The following is a 19,260-nucleotide window of genomic DNA, read 5'->3' on the forward strand; positions in this document are numbered from 1 at the left end:
TCTCCGCCCCGAGCTCAGCGCACACTCCTCCCCAGGCACTGAACGCAAGGCGGTTGAGTGCAGCTGGGTGGTTTTCGTTAGAAGGAGGCTTAGAGGTAAAGGGTATCCATGCTGCTCAGCCCCACTGCCTGGGCAATGTTGGCCCCTGGGGGGATGGCCAGTGCAACGCCTATGCACGCCTTAACTCCCACTTAACCCTGGGCTAAAGTGGGACGTAAGTGGTGCGTGGGAGTCCCTGGAAGGGATCCTGGCTGACCCAGAAAGGGAGCTCCCGCTGCAATGGGATCTCTGACACCCTTATTACCCCACCCACTCTCAGGAAGTTAGTACCCGCATTGGCCCTAGCAGGGAGCAACACCTGTGCTCTTCCAAAGGGTTGTGCAAGGGGCAGGGAGCTGCCAGCTCTCCCGCCCTCTCTTCCCTTGCAGACTTTGCTAGGCTCGGCAGAATTCAACTTTTTTCTCCGGGGGCTTTGGCGTTGACACGTGGGCTGTCTGCATCACTCACCAAACAATTGTGTCTGCCTGTCCGCAGACAGCGCTGGGCCAGGTTTCTTTCATAGCCATTGGCTTGTTTGGTTTGTTCCCCCTTTTTAAATGGAAGCTTAAATTCGGCAGAATTCTGGGACCAAGCAGCTGTAATGCAGCCTGCACGTGCCAGCTCAGCCCGACTGCTCGCGTGCGGTCCCTCAGCCCGACTGCTCGTGTGCAGTCTCAATGCCAGACCATTGAAACCTGCCCAAGTGTCACCCTACACAACGCAAGGAGGTGCAAATGCTCATGCGGCAGCGTTCTGATGTCCTGGGGGTGGGGGCTCTAGGAAAGGATGGAAGGCAAGGCCTAAACTCAAAGGCAAGATTTATAGGAAACCCTCTGAGGCCAAACCATTGAGTTTCCCATGGCGCTTGTCGTCTGTCACCCCATTTCCATCCTGCTTTATTCCTAGCTCAATGAGCCTCAAAAGAACCCAAATATTGGAACCAGAGATGGGCTCAAACAGAAACTCCATGTGCCAAACTCAGCCCCCCCTCGTCCAGCCCGAACATTTAGAACAGCTCAGGTGCACATCTACTTCTGAACGTCCCAGCAGGCATCTCTCTCTCCAGCAGGCCAGAAGCAGATCTGAATGCCTTCAAAGCAGGAGACCTGCGCTGAGCTGGACCTAGCTCCAAACTGGCTAGCTCGGGCCCATCTCTAATCAGTGGCGGATTAAAGATTTTGCCGCCCCTAGGCCCTGAAATAATTCTCGCCACCCCCACCCCAGCTTACCTCCTCTCCGCCTTCGCCTCCTCCCCTGAGTGCACCGCTGGGTCCTGCTTCTCCCCACTCCCTGCCAGTGCTTGTGCATGAAACAGCTTCGCGAAGGAGGCGGGAAGAGGGGGTAACACAGCGCGCTCAGGAGAGGAGGCAGGGCCGGGGCGGGGATTTGGGGAAGGGGACCAATAGGGGCAGGGAGGGGGCAGGGAAGGACTAGAGTGGGGGCGGGGAGCGCGAACCAGCACCGGGGGAAGCAGTCTCTGGCTGCTATTATAAATTTGCCGCCCCTGCAAATTTGCTGCCCTAGGCCTAGGCCTTGTCAGCCTAGGCGTTAATACGCCGCTGTCTCTAATGTAAAGAACATGATTAAATTTTTAAATATCAAACATTCCAATTTCTTCTTCCAACCACTAACCCAATATTTGCTGAGAACAATGGGTGCCATCTTCCTCGGAAAGTTCATGTATTTATAATTGACTGAACCAACAAGCCAGGACAGTCTTACAAAAGGGACAAAACCAAAGGACGAAAAAGTGAGCCTGATACTCAGGGAGAGAGAAGTAAATATAGCAAAATAGAATATAGCAAAAAGAAAAAACTCCTCCAATGCACTTCACTACAGAGCATGCCATATTCCTCCCTAGATTGTACCCTGCCCCAGCAATGATGGGCCCCATTGATCTCTGCTGCTCTGTACCTGGTGTAGCCAGGTATACCATGCAGAGCAGGGGCAATTCATCCCCAGTTCAGAAGAGCAGCCTTTAACACCCACTTTGCACAGGTGTAAATGATGGCCCCGGGTGCAAAGCAGTGGGAAATCAGGCCCACTCACATTGATGGAGAGGCTCCAGATCTACACCAGTGTCCCTAAAATCAGAACTGGGCCCACATATCTGTAGTATTAAGTGGGGTGTTGGGGATTGTTAGGGGGCTTTCCCTTCATCCCCTTCCCTGGTTCTTGTCACGCAGGCAGAAAGCAGAAGGCCAGAAGTCTGAAGTGCAGGCAATGTTTATTGGGGTTAGTTTCAAGCAAGCATATCCATAGCTCTGACACCGCTGAGCCTTGCTTCCCAGTGTCCCGTTCCCCCACTCCTTAACAGGCATAATTATACCTGCAATACACCCCCTTGGTCCCACCTCTTACAATTTATGGTCATGTTCCATTTTGGGGGGTCATGAGTCTGGAGGCTTCATCCCACCTCTTTTTTATCCCATGGGAGGGGTAAGGTTGTGCTAGGGTCAGGGACAGGCATTGCTTTGGCCTTTTAATGCTTCGTATACCTTCCCGTTCATCCCACATTGCCCCTCCTGACTGGTTGCTTGACCTTGCCTTGAGATAGGAATTGAGGCAGTCTTCAAGTTTGTGCTTGTATATGATCTTCCCACCATGTCCAGTAACACTTTAGCAGTTCTTATCTGTTCCCATTATACTAACAAACCCATCTGGCTGGGCAGAAGCAACACACAGTGTCTTTGTTCACACATGTTAGTAAGAATATAACCATATCAAAACTCAAACGGGCAAACAAGACCCAAACTTCTATCTCCGGTGAATATACAGGCCTGAATCCTACATTATCATCACTAACCCTCCTAACAGGCGTGTGTAGAGAATCAGCTCACCTAGAACACAAGTCCTGACCATCCGAATGGTCATCCGTCCGAATCCTGCCCTCCACCACCATCATCATCAGAGAACCACCATGGTCAGGTTTCAGAGAGGCAGCGCTAGGTCCCCCACCCCACGTTTAACCCAGGGACAAGGATTTGGCCCAAAATAAAGAGAAAACACATAGGCCAGGGGGCCCTCCTGACTGCTCGATACAGACGGATTACAGCTACCCATTGGGCAGGCTCATCTCTCCCCTCCAAGGCTGAATTAGCTGCAGGGCTAGATTAGCACCAGCAGGGAAAATGCAACCAATCAGAGGAATAAATAGACCCAGTTTAACAGAGCTCTTACACTCAGGGCCAGATTGTCAAGTGCTCAGCACCTATAAATGGGGGCCAGAATGTCAAAGCACTCAGCATGCAGTAGTTCCCACTGCGGCATTTCCAAGAGCTCAGCTCCTGGCAGGCTAAGCTGCCTTGGGAAGGCTGGCACGTCTACACTTTGTGCTGGGAGTGCGATTCCCAGCCTGGGGAGACAGACCCACACTAGCTCTGATGGAGCTAGTGCTCTAAAAATAGAGCATAGCTGCAGCAACACAAGAAGCGGGAGGGACTAGCCACGTGAGTACGTGCCTAGCATCTCAGATTGGTACATACACGGGGCAACAGCTAGCTCCTCCCACCACTCATGCCTCCATGGCTAGACTATTTTTAGCATGCTAGTGTAGGTGTGTCTCCCCAAGATGGGACATACATCACCGGCTCGCAATGTAGACATATCCTTAGGTGGCTAAATGGCAGCTGAGAGCTATTGAAAGGTCCTTGTTGGGAGGACTCTTCTCTTAGCCATTTTAATATCTTTCCACTGTCTATATGAGGGAGATGGTCTGAAATGTGTCTGTCTCTGAACAAATGCAGCAGTGTGTGTGTTGATTCCACAGTGACATCTACATTCAGTTGATATATCTGCTTCTTGCAGGTTATCTTCAAAGAAGAGAAGACACAGGTAAGGGCTCTGAAAGCTTTGCCACCCACCTAAGCAGTATGGGTTAATTCTGCCCACATGGGGTGATGGGAAACACCATCAGACTCTAGGGAAGTCCAGGTTTGCTAGTGCTGGTGCAGGAAGGTGCAAGTTTCACCTAGCAGAGCTTATGAAACCCCCTAGGCTCCCCCTCCACCTCCAGAACATCTGAGGTTAAAGCTACATTGAGCCTCTTTCATTGGGGTGGAATTCAGCTGTATGTGCTGCTTGACCCAAGTGGTGCTTGGGTCTCATGCTGGTCCCTCTATACACGGGTGAATGCTACCCCTGGTAAACTTTCTGCCAGCTTTGGAGGATAGGATTAAAATTCAAAATGATCTGGACAAACTGGAGAAATGGTCTGAAGTAAACAGGATGAAATTCAATAAGGACAAATGCAAAGAACTCTACTTAGAAAGGAACAATCAGTTGCACACATACAAAATGGGAAATGACTGCCTAGGAGGCAGTACTGTGGAAAGGGATCTCGGAGTCATAGGGGATCACAAGCTAAATATGAGTCAACAGTGTAACACTGTTGCAAAAAAAGCGAACATCATTCTGGGATGTATTAGCAGGAGTGTTGTAAGCAAGACCTGAGAAGTAATTCTTCCGCTCTACTCCGTGGTGATTAGGCCTCAACTAGAGTATTGTGTCCAGTTCTGGGCACCACATTTCAGAAAAGATGTGGGCAAATTGGAGAAAGCCCAGAGAAGAGCAACAAAAATTATTAAAGGTCTAGAAAACATGACCTATGAGGGAAGATTGAAAAAATTGGGTTTGTTTAGTCTGGAGAAGAGAAGACTGAGCGGGGACATGATAACAGTTTTCAAGTACATAAAAGGTCGTTACAAGGAGGAGGGAGAAAAATTGTTCTTCTTAACCTGAGGATAGGACAAGAAGCAATGGGTTTAAATTGCGGTAAGGACAGTTTAGGTTGGACGTTAGGAAAAACTTCCTGTCAGGGTGATTAAGCACAGGAATAAATTGCCTAGGAAGGTGGTGGAATCTCCATCATTGTGGATATTTAAGAGCAGTTTGGAGAAACACCTGTTAGTGGTTCTCAAATTAGGGGTGCCGCTTGTTCAGGGAAAGCCCAGTGGGCCAATGGGAGCTGCGGGAAGGGCGGCCAGCATGACCCTCGGCCCGTGCCACTTTCTGCAGCCCCTATTGGTCTGGAACAGCGAACCGTGGCCCGTGGGAGCCACGATCAGCCAAACCTGCAGACACAGCAGGTAAACAAACCGGCCTGGCCCGCCAGGGGCTTTCCCTGAACAAGCGGCGCCCCTCGTTTGAGAACAACTGGTCTAGATAATACTTAGTCCTACCATGAGTGCAGGGGACTGGGTTAGATGACCTCTCGAGGTCCCTTCCAGTTCTATGATTCTATGATATACAAGTATAGGCCATGCACTAAATCCAGCTCCTGGAGTTCATATTTATATCTAGGTTAAGGTTAACCCTTCCTTGGACAGGTAAATATTTAAAGGGAGAGTGCATAGACTTAGAGGGAACAGTATAGGAGTCATACATTCACTGAGTGTTATTTTTGCCTTCCTATGTGCAAGGGCATTTGGAAGATTTTCTGCAGTGCTGTCCCGCTGTGCTGTTACAGCAAAGGGCCTGACAGCTTTCCCTTTATGGATCCCGGCTTTGAGGCATTCCTATAGCTCCTGGGTTTTAATTTGTCCCTTGGGGACCACAGCACTGTCAAACCAGACATCATTTGCAACCTTGTTAGCTGTGAGGGTCCATAGAATCATAGAATATCAGGGTTGGAAGGGACCTCAGGAGGTCATCTAGTCCAACCCTCTGCTCAAAGCAGGACCGATCCCCAATTAAATCATCCCAGTCAGGGCTTTGTCAAGCCTGACCTTAAAAACTTCTAACGAAGGAGATTCCACCACCTCCCTAAGTAACGCATTCCAGTGTTTCACCGCCCTCCTAGTGAAAAAGTTTTTCCTAATATCCAACCTAAATCTCCCCCACTGCAACTTGAGACCATTACTCCTTGTCCTGTCATCCGCTACCACTGAGAATAGTCTAGATCCATCCTCTTTGGAACCCCCTTTCAGGTGGTTGAAAGCAGCTATCAAATCTCCCCTCATTCTTCTCTTCTGTAGATTAAACAATCCCAGTTCCCTCAGCCTCTCCTCGTAAGTCATGTGTTCCAGTCCCCTAATCATTTTTGTTGTCCTCCACTGGACTCTCTCCAATTTTTCCACATCCTTCTTGTAGTGTAGGGCCCAAAACTGGACAAAGTACTCCAGATGAGGCCTCACCAATGTCGAATAGAGGGGAACGATCACGTCCCTCGATCTGCTGGCAATGCCCCTACTTATACATCCCAAAATGCCATTGGCCTTCTTGGCTACAAGGGCACACTGTTAACTCATATCCAGCTTCTCGTCCAGTTGTCAGTGAGCAGAAGCCACCCTCCCTCCAACTTCGCTGCTAGTTTAAAGTTCTTACTCTGATTGCTCAACAAGCTTAAAGGCTGGATGGAAACTCCTTCCTCAACTTACAGACTTAGGGGCTCATCTTACAACTGAGCAAGCTAGCATCTGATGTCCGTTTCCTACTGTGCTGGCTGGGGCTTGAGCCCGACTCTAATTAAAGGTTCCAGAATGTGGATTTTAATTAAAAACTTGTGTTCCCAAGACAGCTTCTAGGGGTTTTTTTTAGTGGGGAGAGGTGCAGGTTCAGAAAGTTGAGCTCAGGAAAGTGTGAAACCTCTTTCTAGAAGCAAATCTATAGTGGCTTGGCCTGCATTTCTCTCATGGTGTGATTTTACCATCAAATCTACACTGTGATGAGAATTCATCGTCTGAAGGACCTTGTGCAGGAAGCTCGTTGTATCCTACTCATTGAAGTCTTTGTCTCTATGGACCCAAGACACCGCTGCTTTATTCCAGATTTACACAGGTGTAACTCTACCAATACATGTATATTCCACGGTATGCATCCAATCAAGTGAACTGTAGCTCACGAAAGCTTATGCTCAAATAAATTTGTTAGTCTCTAAGATGCCACAAGTCCTCCTTTTCTTTATTCAATATATAGTTTTCATCCACTTTCTCTATAAGGCAGGTGGGATGACTGATCCCTTTGTTTGGAGCTCAGAATACAACATGTGTTTTTACTGAAACACAATGGAACAGATTCGCTCTACTGGGTTAAGTAAGCCCAAGTCCATTGGTGTGAATGGAATTGTGTCCATTTGCATCAATGGTGAGCAAAACATGCCGGTGTTTTCTGAGATTGAATGTCCTGTTACTTTGATTGTTTTGGCTGATTAGAACTGAAATCTTCCAGTTAATTAGCTATTTCTTATTTAGCTCCTCAAGCCCAAAAAGTAAAAGAAAGGAAGAAAGAAAACACAAAAAACAGTAAGTAGAAATGTACTGAACTATCGAATGTGTTTTTGCTGAACTGTCCCTTTAAGAGTCATGGATGTGGGGGAGGGTTTGGTGCCAGAAAACCCCGTTGGGGTTAGCCACAGATGGGTACCCACCACAGTAAACCTCTTCTTTCATTTTGAAATCACATGCTTGTTTTCCAGATCAAACAAGGGATGTTTTTATCCTTCCCAAGGAGGATTTGAATTAGAGCTGGTCAGTGTTTTCCAAACTTGAACATTTCAAATTTTGAAACTAGAAAAACTTCATGTTGGGGATGGGGAAAATATCCAAAAAAGTTTGTAAAATGTTTGTCCCTTTTCTCTGACCAACTCTACTTGGAGCGTAAAGATCAAAGCATGAGGGCTGCCGTTTCAAAGGGCAGGGAGCTGCTCCGGGGCAGGTGCAAAATGCACAGCTCATACTTGGCCTTGCTGGATGCTTGTGGAAAATTGAAGGTACAGCACCTCTGAGAGATGGCCAATAGTGTCAGAAGGAGGCTTGGCACATGGAAAGCCCAATGACCACATTTTCTTTGTGCTGTAGCAATGTGCTTTGAGGATGTACACTCCACACATGCCTCAATCCTGCAAAATATATGCATTCACATGTATGCAGGGTAATTATGGACACAAGGACTTCATGCAATTGGGCATGCAAAGGGTGGCTTGGGTGTACAAGTGTCCATTTGCACATACAGTGTATGCAAAAACCGTTACCCGTGCAATATGCGCGTATGTAATTTGCACCCGTAGCATGGGACCCTTCTTTGAACCTATGACCCCAGATGTGGTGAAAAGCAAGAGATGTTTCGGGGAGCAGAGGGACAGTTGGCTAAGGTATGCTAACGCAGCTGGGACACTACCTCAGTCTTTAAAGGGCATCCGAACTCCTGCAAAGGGTTCAGCGCAGTCTTGCAGGAGGGGTGCACTCAGGACGGGAGGCTGAGAGGAAATGTGACCAGCACTGCAGAGCACAGACCAAAAATGACCCCTGACTCTGAGACATGCCACTTCATGCCACAACAGCCCAGCGTCAGGAGAATGATCACATGCCTTCCTGCGATGTTTAATCTGTGACACAGTCAGGATGTTGCTCCCTGTTGCTTTCACTCCCTTAGGGCAAGGTTGCAGTCCCCTGACTCAGGAGAGCTCACACCACTCCAGCCAAAATGAGAAACACCCTCTATGCACACAGCCTGAGAGGGTGTCGTGCTCCCCCCATTCCTTTAACTCCTTTAACATTCCTGCCTTATCGAATACTCAGCACAAATAGCCCCACTCATGGAATAAGGCACCACTGACTGTAAGTGTGGCAGAACCTGCTGCTAAGTAAAGAAGAAGAACTGAAATAAATCAGGTGAAGGAAACTGTGTGGTTTCAAGCAGTAGCTGTCCCCAGGGCAGACTCTGATCTCTTGAGCGGGGTTTTGATCCAGACTGCTAGAGTCTCTCTGGTTTGAGCCAATCTGCAGTGGGCCTTTCCTGGCAAGAACACAGCCGGCTACTCGTTCACTGGGACAGAGGAGGAAATGTTCTCGTCGGAGCTTCATTATTTGCGGTGCGTGACTGGTCACCTAAGGCAGATGGTACCATTTCTGCACCCCGATGGGATGGCAAAAGCTTTAAACGCAAGATTAACAAGGATAGTAAATGTTGAATAGCGAGTATTCTTGTTTTCACATGAAGGCACAGACACAGATCTTTGTACAAGCGGCATATGTTCACTGTTGCCCACTCCAAGCCTTCAAAAGTCATGAACCAAACCCCCCAAATCATGACTGGCTTGAAATGGTGAGATTTTTTTAAAATAATAATAATCAAGGTGGGGTGGTTCTTCTTTGCCTTTTGAGGTCTTTTTAGGTTGAAGTTGGGCTACATTTCAAAGCTTTTCTCTGCAGTGATCAAGGTTAGAAAGGTTTCTAAATGACTGCTGAGTTTCTCACCAAATTTCATGCCTCCAGGAGCTGGGGCTTTAAGAAAAACACCAAATATCATGAGAGTTGTGATAAGATCACATGAGTTGGCAACACATTCCCCGAACATTCCTGTGAGCAAAAAAACCAAACTGGCCAAAATCAGCACAGAGCAAATAATAATAAGGTACAAGAACAATGAAACCAAACAGCCAACGAGAGTTTAAGTAAATGTTCACCAGCAGCTTTTGCAGTGTTCAATCTGCTCTGAGTGGGATATTCTTTTGTATTAGGGGAGATGCAATTCTGAAGCAGATGGTCTGTTGGTTTTATTAGAGGTTGATTTATTGCACCCCAATCGTGCGACATGTGGGCAGAAATCCAGCATTTCTAAATAAAACAACGCACATGGTCAAATAACAAAGCCCCAAAATTAGATCATGCCTCAGCCCCCATGCTAACGATCCCCTCCTGGCTAACAATCACTATCTCCATTAACTGGCACCTGCCCTCTCCTGGCTAAAAATCCAGGCTTCACAGATACCTAAAATGTCACCAAAACTATGGGCTCTGACCAGCCACCGAAAGGAACAAACACTGAAGCTGATAGCTGCCACCAAAAGCCCCCTGTCATGCCCACTGCAGAGTGCAACCCTAGTGGCAGTCAACAAGAATGTTACAATCAATTGTAACTGTTAGGGGGCTTATTCCTTCACCCACTTACTTCCCTGGTCCTTCTCGCATGAACAGAGAGCAACAATACCTGAAGTCCAAAGGTGCAAACAATTCAATGTTTATTGGGGTGAACTTCCAGCAAGCATGATTCCAGTTTCCTTCCTTAGTGTCCTCCTTCCTAGCTCTGACACCACAGAGCCTTACACCTGTGTCCCTGTTCCCATTCCTGCCCTCAGCAAAACATTATTCCAGTTTCCTTACCCCCATTCCCTGTTCCCATCTCCCCTCTTTAGCAAAACATGATTGCAATTTCTCCACCCCCATTCCCTGTTTCCATCGCCCCCTTTAGCAAAACATGATTCCAATTTCCTTACCCCCATTCCCTGTTCCCATCTCCCCTCTTTAGCAAAACATGATTCCAATTTCTCCACCCCCATTCCCTGTTCCCATCTCCCCCACCCACACACCCACCCCCTCACTTCCTGATTGACTGCAGACTATATAGTAAAACTTGAGTTCGGCTTAGCTATACCTTAACCAATCATTTTCCTGAAATTTAACTAACCAATCCTAACATATTGTAACATGATTATGTAACCAATTATATCCCACCACCTTAATTAGTTTACACCCAGCAAAATTAATTATACAGCAGACAGGAACAATCACAGAACCAGACAGAGATTATACAGACAAAAAATAGCAAAGTGGGAACTATAATGACAAAACAATACAGAAGTGAGGATTTCACATCCCAGTATTGATAAGTGAGTTCTTGCCAGACACGATGCTATCAAACTAAGTTTCCTATTACATTTTCTAGGCACTTCCCTTTCTCTGGAGGTGATAGGAACTATCAGGACAGGATTGTATTCCTAACAGCCCAATAGCACCTTATTTCAATGTGACTAGTTTGGAATGTGAGGATGTGACTGTTCACTTCACAGTTTATGGCTGCCTCTGTTGCTTAGCCAAAGGCCTTAGCCTAAGAACAGGGCCTCAGACTGTCACAGTAAGAGAAGGCCCTTACATGGGCAGACAGTGGTTTTGATTCTTTCTTTTATACCTCTAGAACTACCCAAGTGATAAGAATACACCTAAATTCTTAAAGTACAGGCCTTTGCAGACAGGCCTGAATATCTTTATCCTAACAGTAACCGCTGTAATGGAGCAAAGAGGGAGTGGAACAGGCCTCTGGATCCTGGGGCACATGGGCGCATCCCTCTGCGCCTGTCCCTTTAAAACTGGGTGGTCACAGAGCACATGACTAGGAGCTAGTACATGATCTGCAAGAAGACAGATCTAAGGCTTGCTGACTCTTAAGCAGGGGCAGCACACGGGATTGACCTAGACTCAGGGAAAGCCTATTGCGAGAGGTCTCTGTAGTAGCCAGGAAAGAGCTATCTGGGGGGCAAAGATGTCCCTCCGCGTCCCAGCTGAAGGAAGCAGGGAAGATGTCCGTCACCGTGTATTTTGTGTTGTTTTGAGCCTCTCTTGCATCTTCCGTTTATCAATAAACCCTCCCTGTGGAAAGGGACGTGGGCCTAACCTTGAGAGGTTCATGTGGAGTGACCTGGCTGATGGGACTAGCTGACAAGGAGGCCCAGAAATAAGGAGATCCCAGCCTGCAGAATAGTTTGTGTTAACAGTTGCCCAAAGGATGTTGGCTGATCAGATGTGCTCTTCCAGCCTGGCAGATGCATAGATTCATAGAGCTTAAGGCGAGAAGGGATCGTTACTGTCCTCTAGTCTGACCTCCTGCATAGCACAGGCCGTAGAACTCCACCCCGTGGTTCCGCACCGAGCTCGGCGACGTGTGGTGAGCTACGGCCTATCTCTTGGAAAGGCACGAGGCGTTGATCTGTAAACTCCAAGCAATGGCTAATAGCCCTCACGGCTTAGAAAAATGTACACCTCATTTCCATTTTGTCTGTTGCCAGCGTCAGCTTCCATCCGCTGGATCTCGGGCCGCCTTTGTCTGCTCGATTAATGAACAGCTTTCTTTCCACTCTCAAAAGCTCTCGTAGCCGGCCACGAAAATCCCACCGCCACCGCCATCGCCAGTACCACTCTCGCTCGGAGAGCTCCGATTCCCTCTCCTCTAGCTGCCAAAGCAGGTAATGGTGCCCTTTGCTGAGCTGATTTTCCTTTTGCCTAGCTTCAGGGGCACAGCTGAAATGAGCTTAGTGGGCTCAGTGTAAACACCGCCATGCACTGAGATGCTCTGTCTCCCTCCAGTGGTGGCTAGGTCACGCAGAGAGGTGGCTGAGCCTGCTACTATGTTATGCTGGGTTGGGCTGGGGTCTTTTTAGCTCAAGCAGTAGAGGCTCATGCTTTTAGATCTAGAGGTGCCAGGTTCAATCCCTGCTGCCAATGATCCTGCCAGGGAGGCAGCTTAACATCATCCTAGTTTCCCAGGGTGACAGTGACCTGAAAGCACATAGAATCATAGAATCATAGAATATCAGGGTTGGAAGGGACCTCAGGAGGTCATCTAGTCCAACCCCCTGCTCAAAAGCAGGACCCATACCCAATTAAATCATCCCAGCCAGGGCTTTGTCAAGCCTGACCTTAAAAACTTCTAAGGAAGGAGATTCCACCACCTCCCTAGGCAACGCATTCCAGTGTTTCACCACCCTCCTAGTGAAAAAGTTTTTCCTAATATCCAACCTAAACCTCCCCCTGGTCATATCCAACATGACCAGCCCAAGGCCTATGCACCACTGAACTCCCACTTTTAAGCCCTTAAAATAGGCCTTGGCACATGGGTGATTCTCATACCTGGTGGATCTATTTACCATTGTCACTATACAGCTGCCTACTTTGACACGAGTAGCCATCTTTGTTTTGGGCCGGGCAGAGAGGGTGGTGGTATATGCCAGGGTTGCTGGGCAATGGAAGATCTGCGTGACGGGATCACGCTAGACCTGGCTTGGGTCACTCTGCCATTTACACAAATACTCAAATTTAAAAACAAAGAAGATACTTTAAGGAATTTGGTGGCAGCAGTTGGTGAAGAGTTGTTGATCGCTGGAGGAGGGAATGCAGTGTGAGGACAAGACGATCATGGAACACGTTAGAGCAGGTGGACAGGGCTGCATTCTCTCAGAGGCATGTCACCTCCGGGGTTTTAAGCCCCCTCCAAATAGAGATGGAGACAAGCCACAAAAGTCAGATCCAGATTTCATCTCCCACACTACAGTGCAAGGCGGTTCGGAAACAGGGTTTGCGTCCAGGCTGTTACCAAGTAAAACTCGGATCTGAGTCCAGGTTTGGGTTCTGAACCCCTCCAAAGTTCAGAGGTTTTGGATCAGGGTCCAAACTCATCACAAGTCGGCCAGTTTCAAAACATTAAGAAACTCAAATAGGAATAGGAGTCAGTATCCACCTTTTCTCTCAAATTCCAGCAGCCAGCCATAGTATCACCTGCCTCAAGGCAGCAATCAAAGGGGTGAAATTCACCTATGTGTAGTGGACCCATAATGACCCCTAGCTCTCACACAGCACCTCAGTCAGCAGATCTCAAAGCACTTTATGAAGGAGGTAAGCATTGTTATCCTCATTTTACAGATGTGGAAACTGAGGGTGGGGAACTGACTTGCCCAATGTCACCCAGCAGGCCAGTGGCTGAGTGGGGAATGGAATCCTGGTCTCCTGAGTCCTGCTCCCGTGCTGTATCCACTAGGCCACACAGCCTCCTGTAAGCCTGGTGCTGGCTCCCTGCACAGGAGTGACTTTCACCCGACATGTGGAGCCAACAGATAGGGTGGCCACTCTCACGTTCCCAGAATACTGGGCATCCCAGTGCTTCTGGGAATGGTGGGAGAAACCTTTTTAAGAGCATGCTGCCCTGCTTCCACACCCGCCGGCATCATCTCGCACACGCGGCGCATTCAAAGACATGCCACACAGGCGGGGGAGTGCCATCTTGTAGTGCACACAACCCTGCTCCCCTGCCGTGACCTTGCATGCACGATGCGTTTGAGGTCATGCCAGCGGGTGCAGAGGGGCACACTCTTAAAGAGGTGCCCTCCGTCCAATACCAGACAAAACTATGCCCGGGTTTGTCCCAGTATCAGACAGGGCACGAAAGCACACTAAAAGAGGACTGTCCCGTTTATAACCAGACAAATGGCTTCCTTACATGGAAGATGGGACATTGTGGACACTGCTGCAATACAATCAATAATACTAATCAGAATTCATCATGGTTTGATTTTGTTTCTCTTTCTTCAGGCACAGCGGCAGGTCTCGGGAGGAAGGCCATAAAGCAAGACGAAGACGCTCCCAGCACTGTTCAAAGAGCACTGAGAAGCGAAGCATCTCTGCAGAGGGTCAGGCCAGCCATTCCCCCAGCCAAACCCTTCAGATCTACAGCTTCCTCTCGGCTAAGGAAGTAGTAAGTATTCTGTATTCTGCTTCCTTGAGCAGACTAGCCACAGAAACTTGGGGGAAAAATCCAGTATGAAATTTTTATAACTCAATTACAGTTATGTTAGACAAAGTTGGTTTAAAACTATATTATTTATTGATGGTGCTGTTCTCCGACATATTAAAAGTCATTCCTTTCCCTCAGCGCTTACACACTGGGGGTGGGGCAGGATAAGCCTTTAGTCTATGAATAATGAATAAGGGACATTTAACAAAAAAGCAGCCTCCAGTGATGGTATTTTACGGGGAAGTGTTTGTTATGCAGTCATTGCTCAGCTGGATGTGAACTTATATTCGCTGGTCTTTTTGCCCAGTGGCTTAGTCCTTCGGGGGGGATCAAGAGAGTCAAACGTATATGAAAGAAACATTTACATTGAATGAGTTGGGGATTCTTGGCAGGGGATGTTTGTTGACTTTCGGGATTCTTTTCAGATCATTGCTCCTCTTTGCTGACCAACCGAAGAGCCAAATTCTGAGCTTGTAGGCAGCTCCTCTTGATAGGAACGGGGGCTGTGTGTGGAGGGTAGAGTCAGGCCCAATGTCTTGGGGTATCTTTTGGGATAGATAGAGAGAGAATATAATCCGTGTCCTAGATCCTGTCTTCGTCGAGAGAGAGAGAGAGAGAGAGAGAATTAAATAAGGACCTGATTCTCCACCACACTGCGTCTTGTGCAGCACTGTGTGAAACAGGTGTAAAGGGCTGCCAGATATCGGTATGAACTCACTTTGCACAGAGATAAACTGCTACACAAGGTGCAACCCAGTGAGGAATCAGGCCTGCGCATGTACAGTATAAGGGATGGGTCTGAACACAGCACTAAGCCCTCCGAGCTACCATACTTGTATATATTATAGGCCCAATTCTCTCACTTATACAGCAGATGTAAATCAGGACTAACATGACTGGACTCAATAGCTACACCGATGTAAAACCAACATCGGTGAGAGGAGAATCTGTGTGTGTGTTATTTTAGAAACAGCTGCATATACATGTGCACACACCTGTGTGTGTGTGTGATACACACACATATGCAGAGAGAGAGAGAGATGTCACGGAATGGTGAGCTGTGAAGTTTTTATTGGCGTGAAATTTCGCATGGCTGCATCACTGGTAAGTGGTGAAACTGAAAGCGTTAATAGCTCATCCCAAAGGATGGCCAGTCAAACTGTTACATTGCATCGTACCATCATGTTTTCTGTATAAGCCACTTATTTTACAGACAAACTCTTCAAGAAATCTTTTAGAGAGTTTAAAAATGACCTTAATTGGTACTATTTTTTCTAGTTCTCTGTCTCCAAAGCCAGGCTCCCTCATGAGACCAACTGCCACAAAGGATAATAACTACAACAATTTTGAAACCTCTAAAGACGATCTAAGATAGAGCATGGTACATGCACTCTGCACTCCCTTTGCATAGGTGTAAGTGACCACACAAGGCAGATAAATGTCAGCCTCAGTGTGTTTCTAGATATAGCTGCAGGTTATGGGTGAGGAATATAAGTCATCGGGACATCTATATTCTTTCTATTTTAGCCTACTAACGAGCAAATATTCTGATAACAAAAATGTATCAGTATATTTAGTATGCAATCTGTCAGTGTTCTCCCTCATCCCAAAGAAAAATATACACACTTGGGCCATGATTCAGGAAAGCACTTACAGCACCTGCTTGAAGTTAAGTACATGCTTCAGTATTGTCCTGAACAGGGACACTTTTCATGAATAAGGGCCTTAAAGATCGTGTAAAGAATAACTGAGAATGTAAAGATGAATAAACATTAATCTCATGCATTAGGAATGACCAGATACACCTATTTTGTGGTTTCACTCTGCCTTTTGTGGATTAAAGTGGTCAGGTCTATAGCAGGTTGAATATTTTTCCATCAAAAAGAGTTTTTGGGTTTTGGGGTTTTTTTGGAAATTTGGGTTTTTAACTACATTAAATTTTGCATAAAATATATCTGCTTTTTGCAGAAAATTTTGACTATTTGTTGAAAAACTGGACATCTGAAAACCTAAGCTGAAAAACCAAAACATTTTGATACAGCAATGCTGCCATGGTCCTTCATGGGGGTTGTAGTTTCATTGCTTCATACCACCCATTGTCCTCTGTGGGTTGGATTCCCAAGTCAGACTATATCTCCCATGATGCATCATGGCAGTGCAGCCAGAGGGGAGATTGTGATGCATGATGGGAGATGTCATCTGACTAGGAAGCCGGGCCCATAGTTGAGAATGCAAGCATGAGAGCCCAAACGGCAACTCCCATGAGCCACTGCATCAGCATTTGTGAATCTAAGTGTTTTGGTTTTGGCCAGAAGTTTTTTTTTGAGGTTCCTCCCTTCTTTTTCTGTCCGTCTCCCCCCTCCTCCCCCAAAAGAAAAAAGTTGACATTTTATTTCGGGGGGAGGAGTGACATGAATTATTTTTTTTTCTTTTTCATTGGTATTTTCCACAAAGAAGAAAACCATTTTGTAACCAGCTCTATCTGTAAATCATTAGAAAAAAACACATCGTGCTATCCATTGCATCTCTCTGTCTCTCTGTCTCTCACTTATATACACGTGGATGAGCACACATACAGGAAGACAACCAATAATTTCATGCTTCTTTGCTTTTCTGTAATAAATTTCCTAGCCTCTTCCTCTGTTTTCTCTCTGCTGAACAATTAATAACAAGCAGCCACAATGGAAACCTACTCAGAGCCGGATTACATGGCTACCCCTCGTTGCACTGAGAAACTGAGGGTAATGTGCAGTATCTATTTTTAAACAGAGGAATAACAAGCCCCCTAACCTGCTGCCGCTGTTTTACTCCACACTGATACAGAGATATTTCAGGCTGCTGTGCTTTTAGGAAGTCTTAGCTGAACTGAACAATATAAATACCTGTAGGATATGAATCTAATTGCCTTTGTTGTGTCTGATGAAGATGACTGCAGCAGACAGGACACAGATACCACTCTCCAGCCCCCTGACTTCCACTGACACGCCTTTTATCAGCGGCTAGAACAAACATAGTCTTGAGCCAAATTTTTTGCGAGCCCATAGGGAGGTTTGGGGTACAGTTATTTCAAGCAGCGCTAATTATTTCTGTGCTAACATGAAGATGAAGGAGGGGAAGTGCCAGCCAAGGCAAAGAGTGTCTCTGTATGAGCTGGGAGGGTTTCAGAAGCCTTGCAAGGGGGGTTGGTTTTGACTGCAAGTTGTTCCATGTTTTCCAGCCCTCATTTTTGGTTTTAAGTAGGGAAGGAGTTTCTTTTAACACCCCAGCAGCATGTAATGCGATAAACATTCTCCTTAAAGTTCAAGGGTAAAAAGTTAAAAAAAAAAATGCTTGGGTTATTTGCATATCTAAATATGCAGATTCTGGTTTCTATTTTTTGGTCCCAGCCTGAGACCTGCACGGTGCCAAAATCCCAGCACTGCTTGGGGCTGAAGTCAGGATGGAACAGTCTGACTGACCTGGGCATATTTGAGACCAAGCGGAGAGCACGAGCTGGAGTCCAGCAGAGGGTGGGCGTGTGCTACTGCTCTGCCAATGCACCTCAAACCTGGTCTGCAACACCCCCGGCTGTTTCCATTCAGAGCCTCTCCAGAGCATTTGTTTCCAACCATGTAGGCTGATGAGATTTCGCAAGGCCAACAAATGTTCACTTTGGACTCAGCTGGAAACTCCCACTCCAGTCTGATATAGGCCATATGGGAGTGCAGACAGACATCCAGCAGCAAACAGCAAGTGCAGCGATAAACGCGCCTCACTGTGATATCCCTCTCTTCTTGCTTATGATAGGTGTCTGGCATCATTTTAATAGACTCAGCCTAGCCTTTATTGTACCAAGGACCCAATCCTATGCTCTCTGTGCAGGCAAAGCTCTCCTCAAAATCACAGCAGATGCTTTCATTGAGTTTTGCTTGAGTCGGGAATAGAGGGTTGGGCCTTTTGCGGTTGTATCTTATTTCCATGCATCGGTATTTTTATACAGAGCCATTCACTTTAACGGGGCTTAAACTGAGAGGGCCAGATCCACAGCTGGGGTAAATCAGCAGCACTCCATTAAAGCCAAGGGACTCCTGCCAGTTTACCCCAGCTAAGGGTCTGGCCCAGAAATCAGTAATACAGTATCTCCCTAAAAGCTTGCTGAGCACATGGCCCCTTTCTCCCAAGTGACCCCTGTCAGCAAGTGGTACTTCCAATTCCAGAAGCTCATCAGCAGTCTGTGCCGACTGTATAACCTGCAAGACTCGATGGGGTCATTGTCACACACGCTTTATTCCTCTCATTATTAGCATGCCAAGAAGAAGAAGATTAGGCACTTCCTAAAAAAAGAAATTAATGCTACTTTGAAATGAGTTTTCCAAAAGACATAGACCCAGGAAAGAAATCCTCCAACTATAAGCCGTGCCATGCAGAGCTACTCATGGCAAGATCTCATTCCCCATATGGCTGAGAAAATGTATAGCCATATCTCTCCACGGGGCAATTTGTAGCACAGTAAATGGACTTGTTCGGTTTAATTGGAATACTCTTCGTGATTGTATTTTTGTAATCTAGTAGGCCATGTGGTCTCTTGATGTAGGATTTCAGTAGAAATTAAATTCTGAAGTGTGAGGGCCTCTTTATTTCCCGCCCTTCATTTTGATTAAATAATGATTTGAAACAGAAAAACAATAAATAAGTATGCTGGTTCCCTCAAGGGCAACCCTAGATTCCCACAGCCAAAGCTAAGAGAAGCGAAGTCTCCTGAGGTTATTTAATTACTTATTAGAAGTTGGGAAGGCGGGGGGGGGAGGGGGAGATCCTAATGTTCACACAGAGCAAATTAAGGCCATAAAAGACTAGGCACTTTAAAACATGCCCCCCCCCAAATAAAAAGACCATTAGAATTCACTTGAACTCTGTACAGTGTTTCAAATATGGTGTTCGGTGTATAGTTCATATGGCTGATGC

At 46.8% G+C, this 19,260-nt stretch overlaps 1 protein-coding gene across 1 annotated transcript in view; it reads left to right on the forward strand.

Annotated features, from left to right (window-relative positions):
• Positions 1-19,260, forward strand: part of SRRM4 (serine/arginine repetitive matrix 4) — a 148,676-nt gene that overhangs the window by 109,910 nt on the left and 19,506 nt on the right. The window contains exons 5-8 of the mRNA XM_073312368.1: positions 3,847-3,873; positions 7,230-7,280; positions 11,897-11,995; positions 14,115-14,277. Coding sequence (XP_073168469.1) covers positions 3,847-3,873; positions 7,230-7,280; positions 11,897-11,995; positions 14,115-14,277 — 340 coding nt within the window. The remainder of the gene's footprint in view (positions 1-3,846; positions 3,874-7,229; positions 7,281-11,896; positions 11,996-14,114; positions 14,278-19,260) is intronic.

Source organism: Lepidochelys kempii, chromosome 15, assembly GCF_965140265.1.
Source record: "Lepidochelys kempii isolate rLepKem1 chromosome 15, rLepKem1.hap2, whole genome shotgun sequence".
NCBI lineage: Eukaryota > Metazoa > Chordata > Testudines > Cheloniidae > Lepidochelys > Lepidochelys kempii.